Source organism: Nicrophorus vespilloides, unplaced genomic scaffold, assembly GCF_001412225.1.
Source record: "Nicrophorus vespilloides isolate i.1.1-1 unplaced genomic scaffold, Nicve_v1.0, whole genome shotgun sequence".
Taxonomy (NCBI): domain Eukaryota; kingdom Metazoa; phylum Arthropoda; class Insecta; order Coleoptera; family Silphidae; genus Nicrophorus; species Nicrophorus vespilloides.
The window spans coordinates 140,860-160,329 of record NW_017099643.1 but is presented as its reverse complement, the minus strand read 5'-3'; the positions used below and the strand labels follow the sequence as shown (position 1 = coordinate 160,329).

At 32.7% G+C, this 19,470-nt stretch overlaps 2 protein-coding genes across 3 annotated transcripts; both read right to left on the bottom strand.

Moving 5' to 3' along the window:
* Positions 1-87: 87 nt before the first annotated feature.
* On the bottom strand, positions 88-2,106 carry LOC108564963 (cyclin-dependent kinase-like 1). Its single transcript, XM_017924173.1, has 7 exons — positions 1,705-2,106; positions 1,417-1,606; positions 1,236-1,345; positions 896-1,071; positions 500-837; positions 314-451; positions 88-255 (listed from the first exon to the last, which is right to left on the bottom strand). The coding sequence occupies exons 1-7, from the start codon at positions 1,767-1,769 to the stop codon at positions 142-144; spliced, it is 1,131 nt and encodes a 376-aa protein (XP_017779662.1). The 5' UTR covers positions 1,770-2,106; the 3' UTR covers positions 88-141.
* A 3,563-nt stretch (positions 2,107-5,669) lies between these two features.
* On the bottom strand, positions 5,670-17,579 carry LOC108564988 (ankyrin repeat domain-containing protein 12). Of its 2 annotated transcripts, none has more exons than XM_017924214.1 (8): positions 17,543-17,579; positions 14,317-14,593; positions 10,173-10,285; positions 9,759-10,107; positions 9,423-9,712; positions 6,498-9,373; positions 6,083-6,432; positions 5,670-6,019 (listed from the first exon to the last, which is right to left on the bottom strand). In XM_017924214.1, exons 2-8 carry the CDS (start codon positions 14,480-14,482, stop codon positions 5,760-5,762), a joined length of 4,404 nt encoding a protein of 1,467 aa, XP_017779703.1. In that variant the 5' UTR covers positions 14,483-14,593; positions 17,543-17,579; the 3' UTR covers positions 5,670-5,759. The 2 variants fall into 2 exon arrangements, with proteins under 2 accessions (XP_017779703.1, XP_017779702.1); XM_017924213.1 differs by lacking the exon at positions 17,543-17,579 and adding an exon at positions 17,444-17,522.
* Positions 17,580-19,470: the final 1,891 nt, after the last annotated feature.

Here is a 19,470-nt window from a genome sequence, read left to right as displayed (position 1 = left end):
AACATTAAAATTTTATTTACACACCAAATTACTTTTTGTTCTCTCATTTTTGTTTCTTTCATATATAAATATAACACTTTAAGACATTATAATAATTTGTTAAGGCTTATAGACTAGTCATTTGAATAGGGAAAATTTTTGTCATATGGTCGGTAAATGCTCAATTTTGTTCGACTTCTGTGATTGTTGCTGAGACGTTTTGAATGGACTGATCGGTTTTGTGAGTTGCGGAAGAGTCATGCTATTGCTAGAATTCTAAAAATTGTTTTGAATTAAAGAAACAGGTCCTAAGACTGAGTATATAAAAAAATACCCTTGACTTTTCTCGCGTTATTTTCTCAAAGTGTTGTATTTCATCCTCATCTATTTTGAAGTGGAAACCATCAAAATACTTGTGAGTGAGAAGTTGATCGCACGTCCAACGTTTTCCTGGATCTTTGTCTACGCATCTCTAATGAAGCAGATTAAAAAAATGAACGAAATTAATTAATTATATTACCCTGAGGAAATCTAATGTTGTTGGTGTACACATTGGAAGTTTCACTTCTAATGGGTACATTTGTTGAGGTACTGGTAGGACAACTCCTCGGAAGAAGTCGTTTGTTTTGAAGGCTTGCATGTGTCTAGGTAATAGGTCTCCCACTGTACACCTGATAAGGTATAGTTGGTCTACATCTGATTTTCCAGGCCACAGAGCTTCGCCTTTGATGAGTTCCGCCAAAACGCATCCAATGGCCCAAACGTCGACCGGTGTACTATACTGGGTGTCTCCAACCAAAAGCTCAGGTGACCTGTACCATCTAGTTGCCACGTAATCGGTATAATTTTCACCAGGACCTAAGGAAAAGTAAATAATTCCATGACTTCCTATATATTATTGTTTATTTAAACGTACTCAACATCCTTGCAAATCCGAAATCGCACAGTTTCACTACACCATTCCCTGTCAGTAATATATTTTCCGGTTTTATATCTCTGTGGATGCAACCCCGTTGGTGGCAATATGCAACCGCCTGAAGAGTTTGCCAAACGATTTGTTGCGTCAACAATTCAGGACAACCTCTTGGATATCTAAAAGCAAACTATAGTATCAGAACTGTTCTATTCCTTGAATAAAAAAAGCTAATACTGCCCAGAATGTTGTATATGGCTTTTCGGTTTACGGTCAACTATTCCGTAACGTATCTAGGCCGTACAGCGAGGTATGGGTGTATTATTGTTTGTTTATATGTTACCTTTCCAGTTCGTTCAAAACAGTCCGTTCACAGTATTCGAATACCAAATGTAGTCTTCGTTTTCTTCTAAACACTTCAAGTAGATTTACTAAATTTGGATGCTTCAAATTCTATCCCAAAATTAAGTATTAATATTGATGGTTTAGATATTTGTTTGCATCTGCAGGTAATTATAACTTACCTTCAGCAATCTGATTTCCCTGAGCGCGATTTTCCTGATCAACGGGTCGTCCTCACTCTCCGCGAATTTTTTGATTGCGACAATTTCGCCTGTGTCGCGATTTCTGCACTTGTAGACCAACCCGTAACTTCCTTCGCCCAGTTTGCTTAGCTTCTCGTACCTTTCCATGGTCTTCGAAGGAGTCCTCTGCCTTAAATCATCAATACAAATTATTAATCAACTAAGTAGGCTTTAAACTATTTTGAGTTTTTGTCAAATTTGTCACTTTAGTTGAATTTGCGATAGTACCGTCTGTTTGCACGTAGGATCAATCCTAATTCCGAGCCGTCCTTTTTCCAGTTTCTTGCCATCATCAAGTGTCCGAAACATTGCCTCTTTCAAAATCCCGAACAGATATGCGAAATTTAGCCCACCGAATGTTAATTAAAGATAACAATCACGACCCTCCCTCACAGCTTGTTTACTTCAATCACGCGCATTGTTTTTTTATGTTAATATGTGGTAAGGTTAGATTTTGCCCTTCACCCGTTTAATGGTTTTTGAATTGCAAACGGTGCTGGGGTGTTGGGGCTCATAAGCGATGATAACATCGCTTTTAGTGATTCCACTTCGTAATGCCAAGTTATTTATATGACACGGAATGTGCCATACTATCGATTGATTAATTACAGAAATCGTATCTAATATATCATGCATCGGACCCTTGAATGTTACAAATGGATAATGTTAGGAAAGGGAATGGAAATCAATCATATGTTTGAGTTGGTCGTGTTTTGATATAATTGTATAGCAACGGACATATTAATAATACAACAAAATTGTAACTTGCATTTATATACGACGATACATTATTGAGACATTAAGGGGCCTTGACCCTTTCATTATTAAATATGTTCTTCCTATTAACTGATACAAATCTCTTTGAATTTTAAAAATAATTCAGTTATAAGTCCATTTTTGTGACAAAATATAAGGTATATTTATTAGGATAAATAAACACAAAATAAAAAAAGAAAGGCAGTTAGAGTTAATGATGACCTTTTCCGAGGCGTAATAAAATATGTTTTTATCTAGTAGACATTCTTTATTACTACGCATCAAAAAACACATACATGCACGAAGAATCATGTAGTTGGAAAATTACTAACAGCGCAGCAAATTATCAAAGAATTTACATAATTACTGAAATAAATAAAATAAATTCGTATTTTAGAGCTAAATGAATATATTTTTAGTTTTTATATTCGAGGCATTAAAATATATTTGAAATAAATATTTCAAAATAATCAGTTTTAATAGTAATAGAGTTTGTTGAATTTGTAATGAACTTCTTCTGTTTTCTTCCCCACTGCTGAGAGTGGAAGTATGTAACTTAGCTCGCACCTTGTGGTCATATAGCCTGTTTATGCCTAATTAAAGACCAGATCTTGTATTTTAATTTTGCAAGTAATATGAAAATGGCGTTAATCGTGTCATTGTCATTGCGACGAACGCGTTTATTTTAAGACTGTTCTGTATCCTCTACTTAGACAGTGGAGTTATGCAACTTAGCCTGTGTTGTCTTGCTTTAACTGGGATGATTTGCATTTCCTGCTCTCCATGCTTGTTTTCCGGGTCGTACTTATAGAATCAATATTCATCACTTGTTACAATTATCTCCAATTTCAAAATTTTTCAAGAAATATTCGGCAGAAAGAACACGAAAATCGTGGAACCCATTGAGCGGATGGGCTTCTTGTAGCCCATATGATGATTTAATATATGCGACAAAGCTATCATGTCACAAAACACAGTCTGGAGATTTCAATTTGTAATGAAACTAATTATGTTTTAAAATTAAACACATATTCTACTTCTGAGCAATTACATATAAATGTAGTTTAAAGACTAATTATTCTATGAATATTGAATGTGCATGAGGAAAAGTTCTCAAAGTTTCAATACAGGTCAAACAATTCCGTAATTTTGATTTGAAGCAAATCATTATTTATATAATTATACGATTTTTTACTAATATTGTCTGTTAACAACATACAAATGATATTGTTATTAAGTTTTATTCATCGTGTATTTTTCTAGGCAGTAGTTTTTGTGAACATTCGAATCGATATAAAAAAGTATACAAAAAAAAGTGTAAAAGTGTACAATATTAAAGTAAAATAATATTAATGTATACATAACTTATTTCTTTTATTTATCACAATTATTAACTGTTGTATTTCAACGGTATTATTACTATTTAACTAAAATTACTAGAGGGTACCGTACACCCATTTAATGATTATCATTGATACACGTTGCTTAACTTTAGTAAACAAAAGATTGAAGTTCCATTTAATGAAATATGGGTACTATTTGCTGAAATTTAAAACATCTGTGTGAACATATGAATACAATAATTATTTATTAATTCCGAATCAATATCGCGCACATTGGAAAGTGAAACAAAAATATACTAGAAAACAAACGAAATTGGAGTAAATCGTTTCAACTTTCTTCGTACAATGTACAGGCGAGATTACAGCGCTTTCGCGTGAGATAAGAACTTTTTTCCTGTTTTTCTGCGGGAGTTCCGGTTTTTCTATATTATTCTATTTTTTTTTACTTCTGTTGCTTCTTTTTATTTCGACCGACTTAAATTATGTGACCTCTGGCCTTTCTCGGCGCCTTTCTATTTGCAATGGCACTGTGACATAAGATCGATCGATATCGGAGCAATTATTTTTATTTGAATCGATTTCCGACTCGATGCTCGTAATGACACGATTATTGCCATTACAAATGTATGCCAAAATTAACTCGTTTGATTTATTTTGACTCAATTTTATTTTTTTTATAATTAGTTTACACATTCTAGACTGTAATCATCTTAAGTATACATATGTTTATGATAGATTAACTTTATTCATTACCTAAATATGAACAATAAATAATTAGTATAAGACTACTACATAGTTTTCTCTTGTGATATTCATTATTTTAAGATTTGATACTACACCAATTAATTACATTATATAAATATATACAATTAAATTATGTATAGTTATATCATTTTAAATTAAAAACCTTTATTATATAAAAAAAAAATGTATAAATGATTTTATTTATTTAATATTAGGGTACATTTTTTATATTGTTACAGTTAAATTGAATATTTTTTAAATAATAATTACTATTTAATGTAATGCATTAATGTATCGAATATAAACAAAAACAAGTAAATTAATTTATTTTGTATAATATAAAGAAGAGTGTACGTACCTTTTCGGTAAAAGTTGCAGTTGGTTTCCAAGTAACCAGAGTTTACTTCCATTAAACCATTTCTCCATTCGTTCGGTGCACCTAACCAGTAGGCACTGAGCGTGTAGCCACCAGTTTCTTAGCCTCTGAACACCGTACATTTGTTTATTTCCATGATTTCCATGGCAACCGTCGCCCCATATCACCAGGCGGGGCGAGGGAATTGCCCACCCTGAAACGTTTATTGAATATTTCATGGACAGATGATATTATCATTAGATAAAAAGTCACTTTTCAACTTGAATAAAGAACAAACAGAGAACAATTACAATTAGTGGAAATATAAGTATAATTATCTAATGCATGTTGATTAAAAAAAAAACACGCAATATTTTGCAGTTACTTTGAAATAATTTTAATACTAATATGTTCCGAGGATTCCGGTTTATCTTTGTTAGTTAATAAAAAAAGCAAAGATTGAACAAAAAACAATTTTTAATATCTCAACAGAAAAAAAACAAAACAGTATTTACATAACAGGACTAACAATTTTTTTCTTTCGTTAACAAACGTAGATTTTTTCTTATTTTCACAAATTAACAATTTACCACTCTACGAAAAACCACTAATTTATTAGTAACAATACATTTGGAAATTTATTTTTTTATATAAAAAATATGTATATATTTTATTTTAAAATAATGAAGAATAAGACTCTTTCGGTAATAATGTTATCTATATCTTAATTATAGTGATACTTTTTTAGACGTTAGGTCACGAACCTAATGTATGCCATGAGCTACATAAAGGTTATTCTTCGAGATGTATGTACGTTAATTAAATTAATTGTGCTAATAAATATTCAAATGCGGTTTAGAAATTATCAGTTTACTCGTATTAGTTTTATTGCAGATTTTAAAATTGTATTTGGAAGCGAAAGAGTCAAATCCATACAAAAACAATAAAAATAATTTCATTTTGAAAATAGTTTTGTTGTTGCATTTTGCAGTTGATTAACCATTTGAAGAGGAATGAATTCTATGTAGGTATATTATTGTTGGTCTGCAACTTTTTTTTCCATAATTTGATGATGTTTTATGATCTCATACGCTTTTTGAATGTCTGTGACCTTCTTCGCCATCTTTTGCTGAGCTCTCCGGTTGACCCTTCACGGTGAAGGTCACGTAATACCTTTTGTTTTGGTCCAGTCGATCAGTGGGCAGTGATATGACTTGTTTATCGTTCCCATGGCATAGTTCCAAAGTGACAGCCTTCTTGCCATTTATGTCCGGCAGAAATGTGCTTTGAGGCTTACACGAATTGAAGCCAATCTTTGGAATGCTGTGATGGTCCATTTTGGGCACTGAAAATAACGTAATTTTCATTAATTTAAAGTTTTAATAGTACGATGGAATTGTTAAATTACAGTACGCAGCGCATGGGACTCCTGTGTACGCATGAGTTGCGTGCATGCACCGATTAGTGCTTTGTGTGCAGAGCAGAGGATGCTCGACGACGTTTTCCGGTAAACCTTTGAGGTATTCGGGAGCTGATGTCTTCTGGATCTTCCTCAACGATTCATACAGGAACTGTTCGAAGCTCTTAAAGGAGAAGTCTTTGGGAACGTATTGCCCAGCACCGACAGTCGAAGCACAAGACTTATGGTAGGTGTCTATAGCTCGTTTTACAAGCATAGCCTCATTGTGTTGCCCAGATCGAATCTGAAGCCGTTTCAGATCGAGCAAATGTTGAAATATTTTTCGCTCCAAATGATATCTAGAATAACAAATAAAAAAAGAAACGAACGAGTTTCGTGGAGTTCCGATCGATAACCATTTTACCTCCTAATATTTCCTTGAATTGATTGCGTAACTGATGTCATGTTAACCCCTCGTTCCGAAACGTTTTTCCATTTAGGAATCCTGCTGCTCCTTGGACTAGGCTCGAAACCCGAATCTATTAAATTGCTGCTTTCGTAGTCGCTCCCCGCGTTCTTCGATCCTCTGGCCTTCCTCCTTTTCACCTTCTTCTTTCTGGTCTGCGACCGTTCTTCTTCCGAAGCCTCCTCATTATCACTATAATCTCTAGCTAAATTACTCTCTGACTTAGTTTTGTACTTATTATCCTGGAGTTCCGGTAACACAGGAATTCTTGACTCCAAATTAGATTTTGCGCGTTCGTTGTTTAAAGGTGTTGGAATCCTAGTCTTTTGGGGTGATTTTTCCTCCGATCTCGGTCGTGTTTTTCGGTTGTTCTTCCTTTTCGGTAATCGCGTGACTTCCTCGAGAATCGTGAAACTTTTGTGCTTTCGTTTGGAAGCGGAAATGGAAGAAGATTCATCCGAATGACTGCGGTCTTCTTCACTGGACTTGGCGTCTACACTACTATCAGGTAAATCCCGTGGTATGTGCAGATGATGGCCACGTTTCTTAGACTTCAGGAAGCGATTATTTTTCTCTGAACTATCTGCATCGGCAATACCTTTCTCCAAATCCTCATCTTTCTGTCGTTTACTTTCAACTTCTGTTTTCTTGTCCGCCTCGACAGTTTCTTCCACCTTTTCTATCAGATTGTTAAACGTTTCTAAAGATATCTTATCATTACTAACTTCCTCACCGAAAGGTTCTTTAGCTTTATTTTTCTGCATCGTTTTAATAGCTTCTTCAACCATATTCGTCACCGACTCATCTTTGATTTGTTCCATTATCTCTAATTGTATATTTTCTATTTTAGTTGGATCAGCTATCTTCAAACTTTCTACTCCTGCATTTTTTATTTGCTGCAAGTTATCAAGTACAATAGTTTTTATATTTTCATCAATTTCCTTTTTAAACACAGCTTCTGATTGTCCTTCGATTTGTTTGCATATCTCTTCAGAAGTTATCTTAAAAAGTTTATCATTAACCACATCACTAATTTCAGTTTTCAGAGACTCTAATAGTAATTTATTCTTATCATATGTTAATTCTAAAATTTCCAACTCTTTAAATGCATTTTTTTGAAGCTCAGTGACATTTCTAGAAGTTGTTGCTGCTATTAATTTTGTTAATGTCTCCAATGATATAGATTTAATCTTATTTTCTTCTTCCATTTTCTTAATTTCTTCTTCTATTTTGGCATGATCTTCCTCCAAACGTTTACTATCAACATCCTTTCTTGTTTTATCTTCGCTAACAGTTTGATCTACAACATCCTCATTATCAGCAATTACACTTTCCTTAACAACTTGAATTTTATCGTTGTTATTTTCCCCGCTTTGTAAATATTTTATAGTGTTCAAGAACATATTTTCAGCATTTTCTCCAAGTTGATTTGCCAATGTTTGTATTTGCTGAAAAAGTTTTTTTTCATTATCTTCCTTTAAATTAATTACTGTTTCACTACTGTCTTCAACCTGTGCTTCGATTTGATCATTAATTTTATCGGAATTTTTAATTTGGTTTAGTGTGTTTAATAAAATTTGTTCAGAATTTTCATCTAATTGACTCACCAATGATTTAATTTGATCAATCACGTTATTATCATCAAGTTTTTCTTCCTTGCTCTCCTTGAGTAACTCATGTACAACAACTTTATCAACTAGTTCATCAACAATTTCTATTGTATCGAGTACAGCTGAGCTCTCTTGAATATTTTTTTTATCTTCAACTTTAGTTTCGACATCTGCAGCTACTTTTAAATCAGTACTATTTGAACCTGTTTGGATATTGGCATTGCGCGAGTAATCTGTTAATTTTGTGGTGTTATCTTTGATCGTTGATTTCAACATTTCTATTTCATCCTTCAGTTGCTTTAAATGCTGTTCACTGCTTTCATTCAGATTATTATCGTTTGGTTTGGTTAGCAGCGATTTTTTTATATCTTCGATGTTCTTCTTCAGTTCCTGTAAATCCGTGTTGGCCGATTCATGCTGTTCTTGCGGGATACTTTTTAGCGTTTTGATTTCATTGCGTAAAATCGTTAATTCTTCTTGAAGCGATTGGATTACCTCTTTGTAAGTGTCTTTTGGTGGGGGATGAACAGAAGCTTCGACTACTAAATTCTGCACGGGCGATTCTTCAACGCTTGTTAACGATTGTATGTCCGGCTTGAAATCAGAAATGTTGCTTTCCATTATGGTAACTTCTTTGCAAATATTTTTGGCTTTTTGCTCGATCGTTTGAGCCAAAGACTCGATTTCCTTAATGTTATCGTTAATATTAGGCAACTTTGTTTCCTCCTTTCTTCTGGGATCCGGAGTATCGACTTTTTCCTTTCGTTTATGGGGTATTGTGCTTTTGGGTCTAGATTCAGAGGTTTTGCTGTCACTGAAGTTGAAAGTTTGACTGTGACCAAGGATTTTCACTTCGTTATTGTAAATGAGTTTCTCTTTAGGACTTTTAGTTTCACTTTTCTCGCTTTCCTCCGGTTTTCTCTCATATTTGTAGGCGACCTTGCGTTTGATGGATCGTTTTTTTCGTTTGCCTTCAGTTTTCTCATCTTCGCTTCCGGATGTATCACCCCAGAAGGTGATGTCATCTCGAATGTGAAGACTGACACCGCTCGTTGGTTGTGGTGCTGGATTCGGTATTTTGCTGGCTGGAAGACCGCCTTGTAGTTGGAGGTATTTGGCAGTGGATCTAAAACCTCGCTGCATGGCGCAATCAAGAGGTGTCATGAAGGCATTTTTCGATGTGCGTAATACAGGATTCACTATAGCTCCGCTGTCTAGAAGGATCTGAAATCAGATGAATTTGATTGTGTTTTTCTCGTGTTTAAGATCTTACTTTGCACATGTCCGAATTATCGTTGATTGCAGCCAAATGTAGCGGACATCGGCCGTCGTTGTTTCTGGCGTTCACTTGGCTAGGTCTCTGTTCTAGTAACCATTTGACTAGGTCTCTGCGACCGGAAGCTGCCGCCTCGTGCAATGGAAGATCTCCTCGAGCATTCCTCAACCATAAATTTGCGCCGTGTGAGCCTAACATTTTGACTGTTTCGAATTGCCCCTTGGCGCAGCCACAGTGGGCCGGACTTCTCCCTTTCCGATCTTGCCTATTGGAATTGGCACCGTGCGCTAAAGACTATCATCAGTTTATGAGTTAGAGATGAGACTGTCTTACCTAGTAACAAAGACGTTGAATCGGCATGACCCAAGGTGACTGCATAGTGCAAAGCTGTACATCCATTACTGTCGATGACATCAACGGAAGCCCCGCAAAGTGTTAGTAAGGTATCCAAGCAATCGGTATGACCTCTAGAAGCAGCACAGTGGAGTGCCGTTAAACCATCTTTATCGGATGCTTCGACTTCGGAGCCGGCACGAATCAAAGCCAACATAGCTCTAGATGAGCCAGCGCTGGCCGCCCACAACAAAGGTTGTCTTCCATCCCCATCTTCAACGGATATTATAATTTCTTCGTGCCCCAGTAAAGTCTGTAACACCTGATGCCCGAGATGATGATCCTTTTCCTGAATTCAATTTATCAAAACTAATTAATATTATATCCATATTAATAGCGTGTCTAATAAAGTACCCCTCCACACATTTGGGCTGCATAATGCAGCGGATATCCTCCATGAACATCCGGAGTAGATACAGGGGCTCCAGCCGCTAACACTGCTCGTAAAGCTTCGGTCTCTCCACAAACTGAAAAAAGAGTTAAAAATAGCAATGACCAAATTATAGAATATTATCCTTGACTTATAGCGGTTTCCTCTTTCAACAAACGGTCAAGGCTTATGGATTATTCAATACTGAATCCGATCGAAATTACAAATTCCTCTTCCCATGTCGTGCATATTGCAATTGCTTTTTTTTCCATGTATCCTCGTTAATAATTTCTATTTTGTATTGTAAATTCCGTGCGTTTTTCTGACCATTTTGTATTTCATGTGTTGTTGTCGCCCTTTTTTTTATATATATAATTATTCAAGGTTTTATAAATATTCATGCGGGCTTGGGCAGCGTAGTTTTTGTACGTCACGAGGGTCATTTTCTGCCGACCCCCAAGGTTAATCAGCAATCGATTATACGTCCAATACCCCATCGGGCTAAGAACAAAACAGAAACGCCTACACGTGCAAGCAAACATTCCTTTCTTCGGACAATTACGAGGACATTGCACAAACAACATTCATTAATTTCGATTTCCCTGAATCAATACAGAAACACTTGACTTTTGTATGATTATAATTACTTAAGATATTACGTCCAATCTTCTTTTTTAATTTATCAAAAAAAATGAAAGCTTTTCTATATAATTTTCAAGGCGATAAATACTCAAATCATTGATTATATACTAGAGCTAATTATTTGCTACTTGAAAGATATAATTACATTATTTCAGAAGTAATCCAAAGTTTTATACTATAATTTTATATAATTATATATAATTTTATCAAATATTCTATATTGAAACTAATCTTTAAGCGAATTTATCTATATTCCAGAAGAAAGAAAGCATTCAAAGATTACTATTTCAAAGGCGATTAAATGCACTAATACTATATAAAAACAGCATTTGACATGACTATATAATTCCTTCAGTTCAAACTTTAAACATTGATTGTATACTTCTTGAACCAAATGTGGAGAATTTGGTTCAAGAAGTATACAAAGAAATTTTACAAATAATTTATGAGATTCCGTTTGTTGAAAATTACCTAGGAAATTGTTGTCGTTATTTGGGGTAACTGTGGTGCAGAGATTTAATGAAATCCAGGCCGAAGTTTTTTAAGCGCAATGAAAAAGCGATGGAAATATTTCAGCAGTTGGAAAGTGGACCGCTGACCCCAATAGCCAGTCCAGTCCGAGATACACACACACATGTATATACAGCATATCGTGTAGCTACACTAATACCATTAACAATTGTTGCGTGTCGCAATCTATAAATCTGCATAAAAACAACGTTTCTAAATGGGTTAAGTTCACATAACTAATTCTGTCCAATTGCAACGCATGGTGATTTCGCGTTCCATATATAGTTCCATTTTTTTATATGCACGCTCTTAAAATGTTACAGCATTGAGTATGTCATCAGTTATTTTTGGATTTTTTTTTTCTTGTGGAATATTTTTCGAAAATCAGGAAATTGTGGATGCGCCGGGCATCCCTTTAAATACGGTTTTCAAATTTCGTGTTTTAAATTAAATAAATTACTGAATCTAATACTCTAATAATTATAGTCATACCTCGATTAGCGAATAGAACACGTTTCACAAAATTACTTTGTTTTCAGAGGTAAAAACAACAACGTTTCGAACAAAGAAAAGTTTTATTAAATAAACTACCAACTTACATATAAACTGATTTTACATTTTGAAACATGACTTTGATTGTTTGTGTTTTTTCTCTTTTTCTTAACAACTGTATATGCGGAGTTATTGCATTTAACACTGATTGCTTAGCAATTACATTTCTTCCTATAATCAGCATTATTGTCATTAAAAAATAAAACGTTTTCAATGTTCCTTTTTATATGCTTGGTTATTTTTTTTCGGCAAGAACTTCACATTCTGTTTAAGCAAAATTTAGAAAGAATTTTTAATGAAATATTGAGTGTATGAAAATTGTATTAAATGCAAGTAATATTGATTAGATTTTCCATCAAGAATTTGTATTTGTAGTTTACTTTTCATAATTATGAGAATTTGTAAAAGTGTTTTCAAAATACTAGTGGATTTACAAGTAAGAAAGAAGCTGCGGTTACTATGAAGAAGACTATTCTTCAAGATAATACTAATCACTTGATTTTATGTTTATACCAAATATAACATACAAGTTGTAAATGTTTTACGTAATGAATAGTAAACAAATTATATTTATCATATCAGATTGAAAAAAAAATCTTAATACGAGACGTACATTATCAAACCACAATTAAAATTTAATTAAAATTGTTGTCTGCAAGCCCATTCATTGGAATTCCTTGAAATAAAACACGTATACTATCCATAAAACGTATGACTGAATGTCACAACAAATATCAACTTGTTGCTTTAACAACGCTTTAAATTTTTATAATATAATTGCTATTGATTGTGTACACCATATAATTCCTTTCAATTTGATCAGTTGACATTGCGTTTCTACCGCAATATAGTAAAACCAAATGGCACGCAGCCTGTAATATAAAAAGCGCTTTCAAAAGTGCAAGGTCGAAACACTTCTACTAAATAATTAAATGTTTGTTTTAAATTTTATTTCATTTTTAACTGTTAGTTCTTAAAGTGTTTTATCTATTATTTCTTATAAATTTTTCAAAATCCAAATGCTTAATTTGTTAATGATTACATTTTAATTTTTTTTATTGGAAAATTTTAATCAAAAAGATAATTTTGTGTTCATTATTTACAATTCATTGATTGTTTATTATATAAATTATGCTTAGAGAATTGACCAAAATTACATATACAATTGGATTATGCAATGTGATTTTAAGAATAATACTCGTGCGTCGGTTAACGAAGACCTCAACTTCAAATTTTATTTCCATTTTAGAACTACACTCCACAATCATTCGACAAAATAAAAGGCTGAAAGTTCTATAAGATACAGGAAGGAAGAAACTTATCTGGTCATATTATTTTCTACCACTAAATTGCTTAACCCTTTCAGGACAACTGGTTGCTGCTGCTAACCATAAATTTAAAATTCATTTGCAAAGTTCCTACCAGTTTCTAGTAAATACCATTGTGTCTCCCTATGTATCAGAAATGGTGGCATCGCATTTATTGGTATTTTCTTGATGCTTCCATTGTGAATGCATATGCTTTATTTCGAGAAAGTAATACTAATGAGATGCCATCAAAGATGTTGCTACTGGACTGATTGGTGCTGCACCAGAAAATGTAAAACGTGGTAGAAAGTCAAAGGAAACTGAAGGAAACAAATACAAAAAATGTGTGCCACAAGAAGTTAGATATGATAAATCAGCACATATGCCTGAACGGGTAAGCTCCTTTTGATGTGCACACTGCAGCACTTCAAAAGAAGTGCATAGAATTATTTGGAAATACTTGACTTGTAATGTGGGCTTGTGTCTTAATAAAGACAGGAACTGTTTTTTATTGTTCCACAAAAAGTAATTCGGTGTTGCAAATGTCTACAAATCCTGGAGGATAATCAGGACATCCTATTCACATTTTCTTACCATAATTTTATTTAAACATTTATTTGTTAATAATTTGTAGAAATAAAAATGTGTAAAGTCAAAAAAAAAATTCTGTTCTCAAAGGGTTTAGGAATTAATTTCGTAAAACCAAAAATAATATAGCATATTGCAAATTCGAATGTGATTTCGGTTGATGTAGCAATTATTTGGATAGTACAATTACAGTCGATTTCGCTTAATTGGGACACCGGTTAATCAGGGCAGCCGCTTATTAGGGACAAATCCTAAAGAACGGAAACAATTCTAAAGAAATAACACAAATTTACTTCCAGGAAAATATTCCGTTTAATCTTTAACCGGATCAATAATCGTGTGTGAATCGGGACAAAATTTTCTTGGAATCAACTGTATTTAAAAATTATATATAATTTTTTAATTTTCATTATTATCTTAATCTGGTTTCTATTGCAATCTTATCATTAGTCTAAGAGACGACAGAAGTTGGAAATTATGATCATTTAAATCACATATTATGAATTCAACATTATTTTTATAATCTTACCAGTAGCCCAATGAACAACAGTATGTTTTTCAGCATCTACTGCGTTCACGTCTGCATTGGAAGCCAGAAGGAAGGTGACCAAAGGCATGTTTCCTGCGATGACGGCCAGATGAAGAGGTGTAAAGCCATCTTCATCGCGACCATCCACCAGATCTGGGGCTGCCATCAGCAGTAGATCCGCCGCTTGGCGATGCAGAGATGCCTTACGTTTATCCCCTGTGCAGCAATAATGCAATGATGACTTTCCAGTTCGGTCCAGGAAATAAGCAGATTCTGCCTAAATAATAAAAAAATACTATTCAAAATTAAATTATTTAATTAAAAAAATAACAATTATATAAAAATTAAATATAAAATATTTCATTTCCATATAGATAAATTATACTATTTATTTGAGAATTAATCGAGATTTTCTAAAAAAGGCTATTATCCAAAATATTTATACCAATTTTCTCCAATTGTATCAAAAAATGTAACAAACAAAACTGTTGTAAAAGTAGTTAATAAATTACTGCCTTTTGTAGCTTGTATCAGAAAACATCAAATTTCTATTAAAAATGTAACAATGCATTAATAGAATCATATATTAAATGTTCATAAACCTTATAATTTATGTATATCTACTTTTGTTTATTACTATTTTTAAGGATGTACTATATTTTTATTATTATGATAAGAATAATGTAAAGAATTGGAATTATTTTTAAATAAGAAAATACCTGGCATAGATTCAGTTGATTGCACCTTCAATATTTGTGTAAGAATTACCATCAAATGTAAATATAAGTGGATATATTTGTTTGGTTTAACCTGATTGTGTGGTATAGCACTGTGGTAAATTGTCGAAAGTAATTTAGTCCACGTTGTTGATGGTAACGAGTCTTTCCACAAACTGCACCCCTTCAGGCGTTTCAAGGTTGCTAAGACACTGTAGAATCGTTATTGTTGTCGCCGTACATTCAACCCCCCCGTACACAAAAATAAAAAGTGAATCACCAGACAGAGCACACGTGCTTTTGAAAGTCTACCGTATTTTATCGATTTTTGAAATAGTTGTTAGTTTTATTTAGCTTTTAGGTGAAGTACCAATAACATTTAATTCTCTTTAAAAGCGTATATTGCATGTCTAGCGTTAAATTACCTATAACATTTGAATGCAAAATAAATGTAGCGGTATTTTTACATTTTTATAGATTTTAGTAAACGTAGAAACAAGATTGTAAAATTTTAAACTTTTATTTTAGTTAACAATGAAACGTTATAAATTTAATGTAGTAATATTATTTTTATTAACTTAATTAAAATTTGGTTTATAAATTATATTATAATTGAAATATTTAAGTAATGAAACACTGAACAATATTTTTAAAGTCATATTAATAGTATTTATTGTTTGGAGATACTATTAATATTATTAATACAGCTATATTTTATTACTATTTTAAATTGCGGAAAGTTAGTAATCAGATTGTTGTAAGACTGAATGAATGAAATATTGAAATCAATAAGTTTATTTTAAAGTTACTGACTTAAAAATAATATTATTAATACACGGGACTGCACTATAAATTAAATAAGATTCTACCATATAACTTTTATAAAATAATGCATTCATATTTAACTGGAAGATTATTTCAAGTGAAAGTGTACGATACAGTGATGAATTTCTATCCAATCACGTCAGGTGTACCGCAAGGTAAAGTGCTAGGACCAGTCCTGTATATACAATATACGGCAGATATACCCTTAACGGACAAAACAATGGCTGCAACGTTTGGCAACGATACTGCAATATCATCTGATGCAGACCCAGCAGTTGCATCACCTGCAAGTGAAACTGAACCTAATGCAGGATTGGATACAAAAATGGAGAATGAAAGTCAATGAATAGAAATCAGTGCATATCACCTTCACCATGAGAAAGAACTCCTTCTCACCAGAAAAGAGTCTCTGAAATAATACCGGCGGCTAATAAAGTGAAATATCTAAGTGTGCATCTGGATAGAAGATTAACGTGGAAGGATCACATCAAAGCAAAAGATAACAACTCGAAATTAAGTTCAGGAAATTCTACTGGCTATTACGGGAAGATTTGTCAATTTCGAAAGAAAACTAGTTGCTGATCTATAAGGTAATTTTAAAACCTGACTGGACATACGGAATAGAGCTATGGGTAGTAAGCAGCAGATATAATATTGCGACCATACAAAGATTCCAGTCAAAGAGCCTAAGAAGGATCATTGGTGATATTATTACGAACAGGAGAATTCATGAGGACCTTCAAATGGAAATAGTAGAGGAAACAATTACGAAAAACAGTAGCCGATACCAAAATATACTAGACAGACATCCAAACGTACTAGCTGTCAATCTTCTAGACAATAGCCTAACAACACAGCGACTGAAGCGACACATGCCACTAAATCTACCATTGAGATTAAACAAATAACTAATAAGTAAAGGATAATCGCCAATGTGCGATGTCCATTTAAAATCTTGTCAACCACCAGATCATTTACTGAATGTTTTTATTATAGAACAGTGGTTAATAAAAAGGATGATAAAAAAATATTTTCTTATTATTGCCTTGATTAATCGTTAATGAAATTGTATAAACGGTCTTTTTATTATTAAAGTATTTCAGAAAAATATTTAAAAAATAAATTGTATTTAATTAAAAATAAAATTATATTAAAAATGAAAGATCTTCAATTACGTTTACAGTTTACAAATCGTATTATAAAATGAACATGTTTTAACTTAAAAAAAATGTCTAACAAAAGTGCAAGAAATAATAAATTGTATACTTGGTTTGAGTTTGAATTTTCTAACTATGAATGCAAGTGACAAAATTATAGTAAAAAAAAGTTTTATTTGAAATGATGTATTTTCTGCAAGTTTATTATTTTGAATTATTTTGATGTTACTAAAAAGAAATTAAAAGTTAAACTTTTAAATTATAGTAATGCTCATATAAATTGTTTAATTCAAAATAATGATATAAAAATAACAGCTAAAAATGTTCTGTAACTAAATGCGATAATTATATGTAATAATAATTATAATGCATAATAATTAATTGGGTACTAAGTAACATATTGACAGAGTCGAAGTTTTGTGGACTTACCGAATGTGTATTTCGGTGGTCGAGGTACGATTGTGTTTTTTTTTTTGGGGAAAAATTGGGTAAGTGTGTTTAGGGGCTGATCGGAGGTAACACACTGACCTGCACATGTAGTCCGCGTCGCACCGCCTCCACGTCCCCCTGCTGGCACGCGTACATAAGCGTTGAGACGCCGCGACGCCCCACCACACTCGCCGCCTCAAGCCGACGCGGACGTCCCGTTGCGTCATCGGCCACCGGCGGCGGAACGCTAGACATCACCATTCACATTTGTACGATGTCCATTCCCACTGTCAACAAATAATAAACACATGTCAATTAAAACATTTACATAAGTAATTGCTATACTCACTAAATGTATTCTTTTGTTTAGAATATATTAGTACAAAGAAAAGTGTAAGTGAATGATACACAAGGATACAATTATACTGAATATTTGCAGGTGATTTTGAGATATCTTCATGGAGAAATGACCATACCCTGAAAGACTTCATTTATATTGTTTTTATTAATAGTATTTCCTCTAGGCACATTTACATTAATATGTTACATATATATTATATGCTTAAATTATCTATAATATTATACATTTGTGTCCAAACATTGTAGTAATGTGAAATTATATTACTACAATAATTTTTTAACTATAACAATTTCTCATTTGAACTCATTAATAACTCATTTGAAGTTACCTCTGATAACGAATCTTCGATATATCGAAGTCCACAATTTCTTAGAGCAAATACAACTTCCTTGATTCAGCCATTAGATCAGAGAGTCACATTACGAGTTTAACTTCGAACATTAAGGAAACTTGGTTAACAAAGAAAATTATGAAGAAAAACGTGTGAAATGTTAGCGATGTTGACTTAAAGCTTAAATGATATTTTCAAAATTATATGTAATACGTATTCCAAAAATAATTTCTTATAATTGTTCATCAGGAAATTGTGATTTTTTAAAATCTTTAAATAGAAATATAATAAAATAATTTATCAACATTTTACCATTTACTTAAATTTAATAATAAATTGAAACATTCTGATGAATTATGATACTATACCTCATTATCTTTCGATCAATGTTCAAATTTTCTAAATGAAAATCGAATTAATTCATAGTCATTTCAGATTGAAAATTTCATTTATTAATTGCTAAAATGTTACATGTTTTGTTATATAGTTGGTGGGAGGCTATTGATTAAAGTTAAAACCAAAATATACGTTTTACCTTGCAATACACACAACATTAAAATAATGCAAAAAATATATAAACAAAATATACTGTTGCATCTCTAATATAACATTATGTCCGATTATATAACGAAACGAGCTATTGTAATCTAGACGGGTGGAACTATTGACCAAGAACGAAAAAGGATGTAAATATAACGTAAAAAAAAACATTGTTTATAATGCCATATTATCTCCTTCGAATGAATTTATTGAACCCATAAAGAATACTCCAGATTTGCATGATGAAATTTTGGTCAAAGAATATTGCAAGGAAAATAAGATAATATTTTCGTCATTTTACTTACCAAACATTTTCTTGTGTGTATGTTTTATTATTTCCTTCTTAACTTTGGAATTGTCTGCCGCAGGAAAACTATGTAAAATACGATGGTTTTGTGGTACTCCAGGGCACGGACACTTTTTCTTATACCGCTTCAAATTTGAGCTTCATATTTGAGAATTTGGATAAGACTGTTATAGTCACTGGACCACAGGTATAAAAAAAACACCATGATACAAATCCAATAATAATTTCTCATAATTTTCTTTTCGTAAGATTCTTATTTTTGAGGAGTAAAGCGATGACATTGTTTTGTCATTGAAATTTGCAGCGGTTCTTTTGATAAATTAATTATTGATTTTTATCTTCAGTTAGAATTGCGTCTGAAGTCTAATATATACGGTGTCATTATAATTACCTATGGAGCTGGTAACATTCCCACAAACGATAACAAAATCATCTAAATCCTCAAGGATAATGTTACCGAATGTGTTCATGGTACCGTGAATTCCACA

Coding starts and splice junctions, on each gene's coding strand:
- LOC108564963 (XM_017924173.1), bottom strand. CDS start 1,769: ATGATGGCAAGAAACTGGAAAAAGGACGGCTCGGAATTAGGATTGATC. Junction 1,607..1,704: donor ATCCTACGTGCAAACAGACG/GTACTATCGCAA, acceptor TGATGATTTAAG/GCAGAGGACTCCTTCGAAGA. Junction 256..313: donor TAACGCGAGAAAAGTCAAGG/GTATTTTTTTAT, acceptor AACAATTTTTAG/AATTCTAGCAATAGCATGAC.
- LOC108564988 (XM_017924214.1), bottom strand. CDS start 14,482: ATGGCAGCCCCAGATCTGGTGGATGGTCGCGATGAAGATGGCTTTACA. Junction 9,374..9,422: donor ATAATTCGGACATGTGCAAA/GTAAGATCTTAA, acceptor ATCTGATTTCAG/ATCCTTCTAGACAGCGGAGC. Junction 6,020..6,082: donor AGTCCCATGCGCTGCGTACT/GTAATTTAACAA, acceptor CGTTATTTTCAG/TGCCCAAAATGGACCATCAC.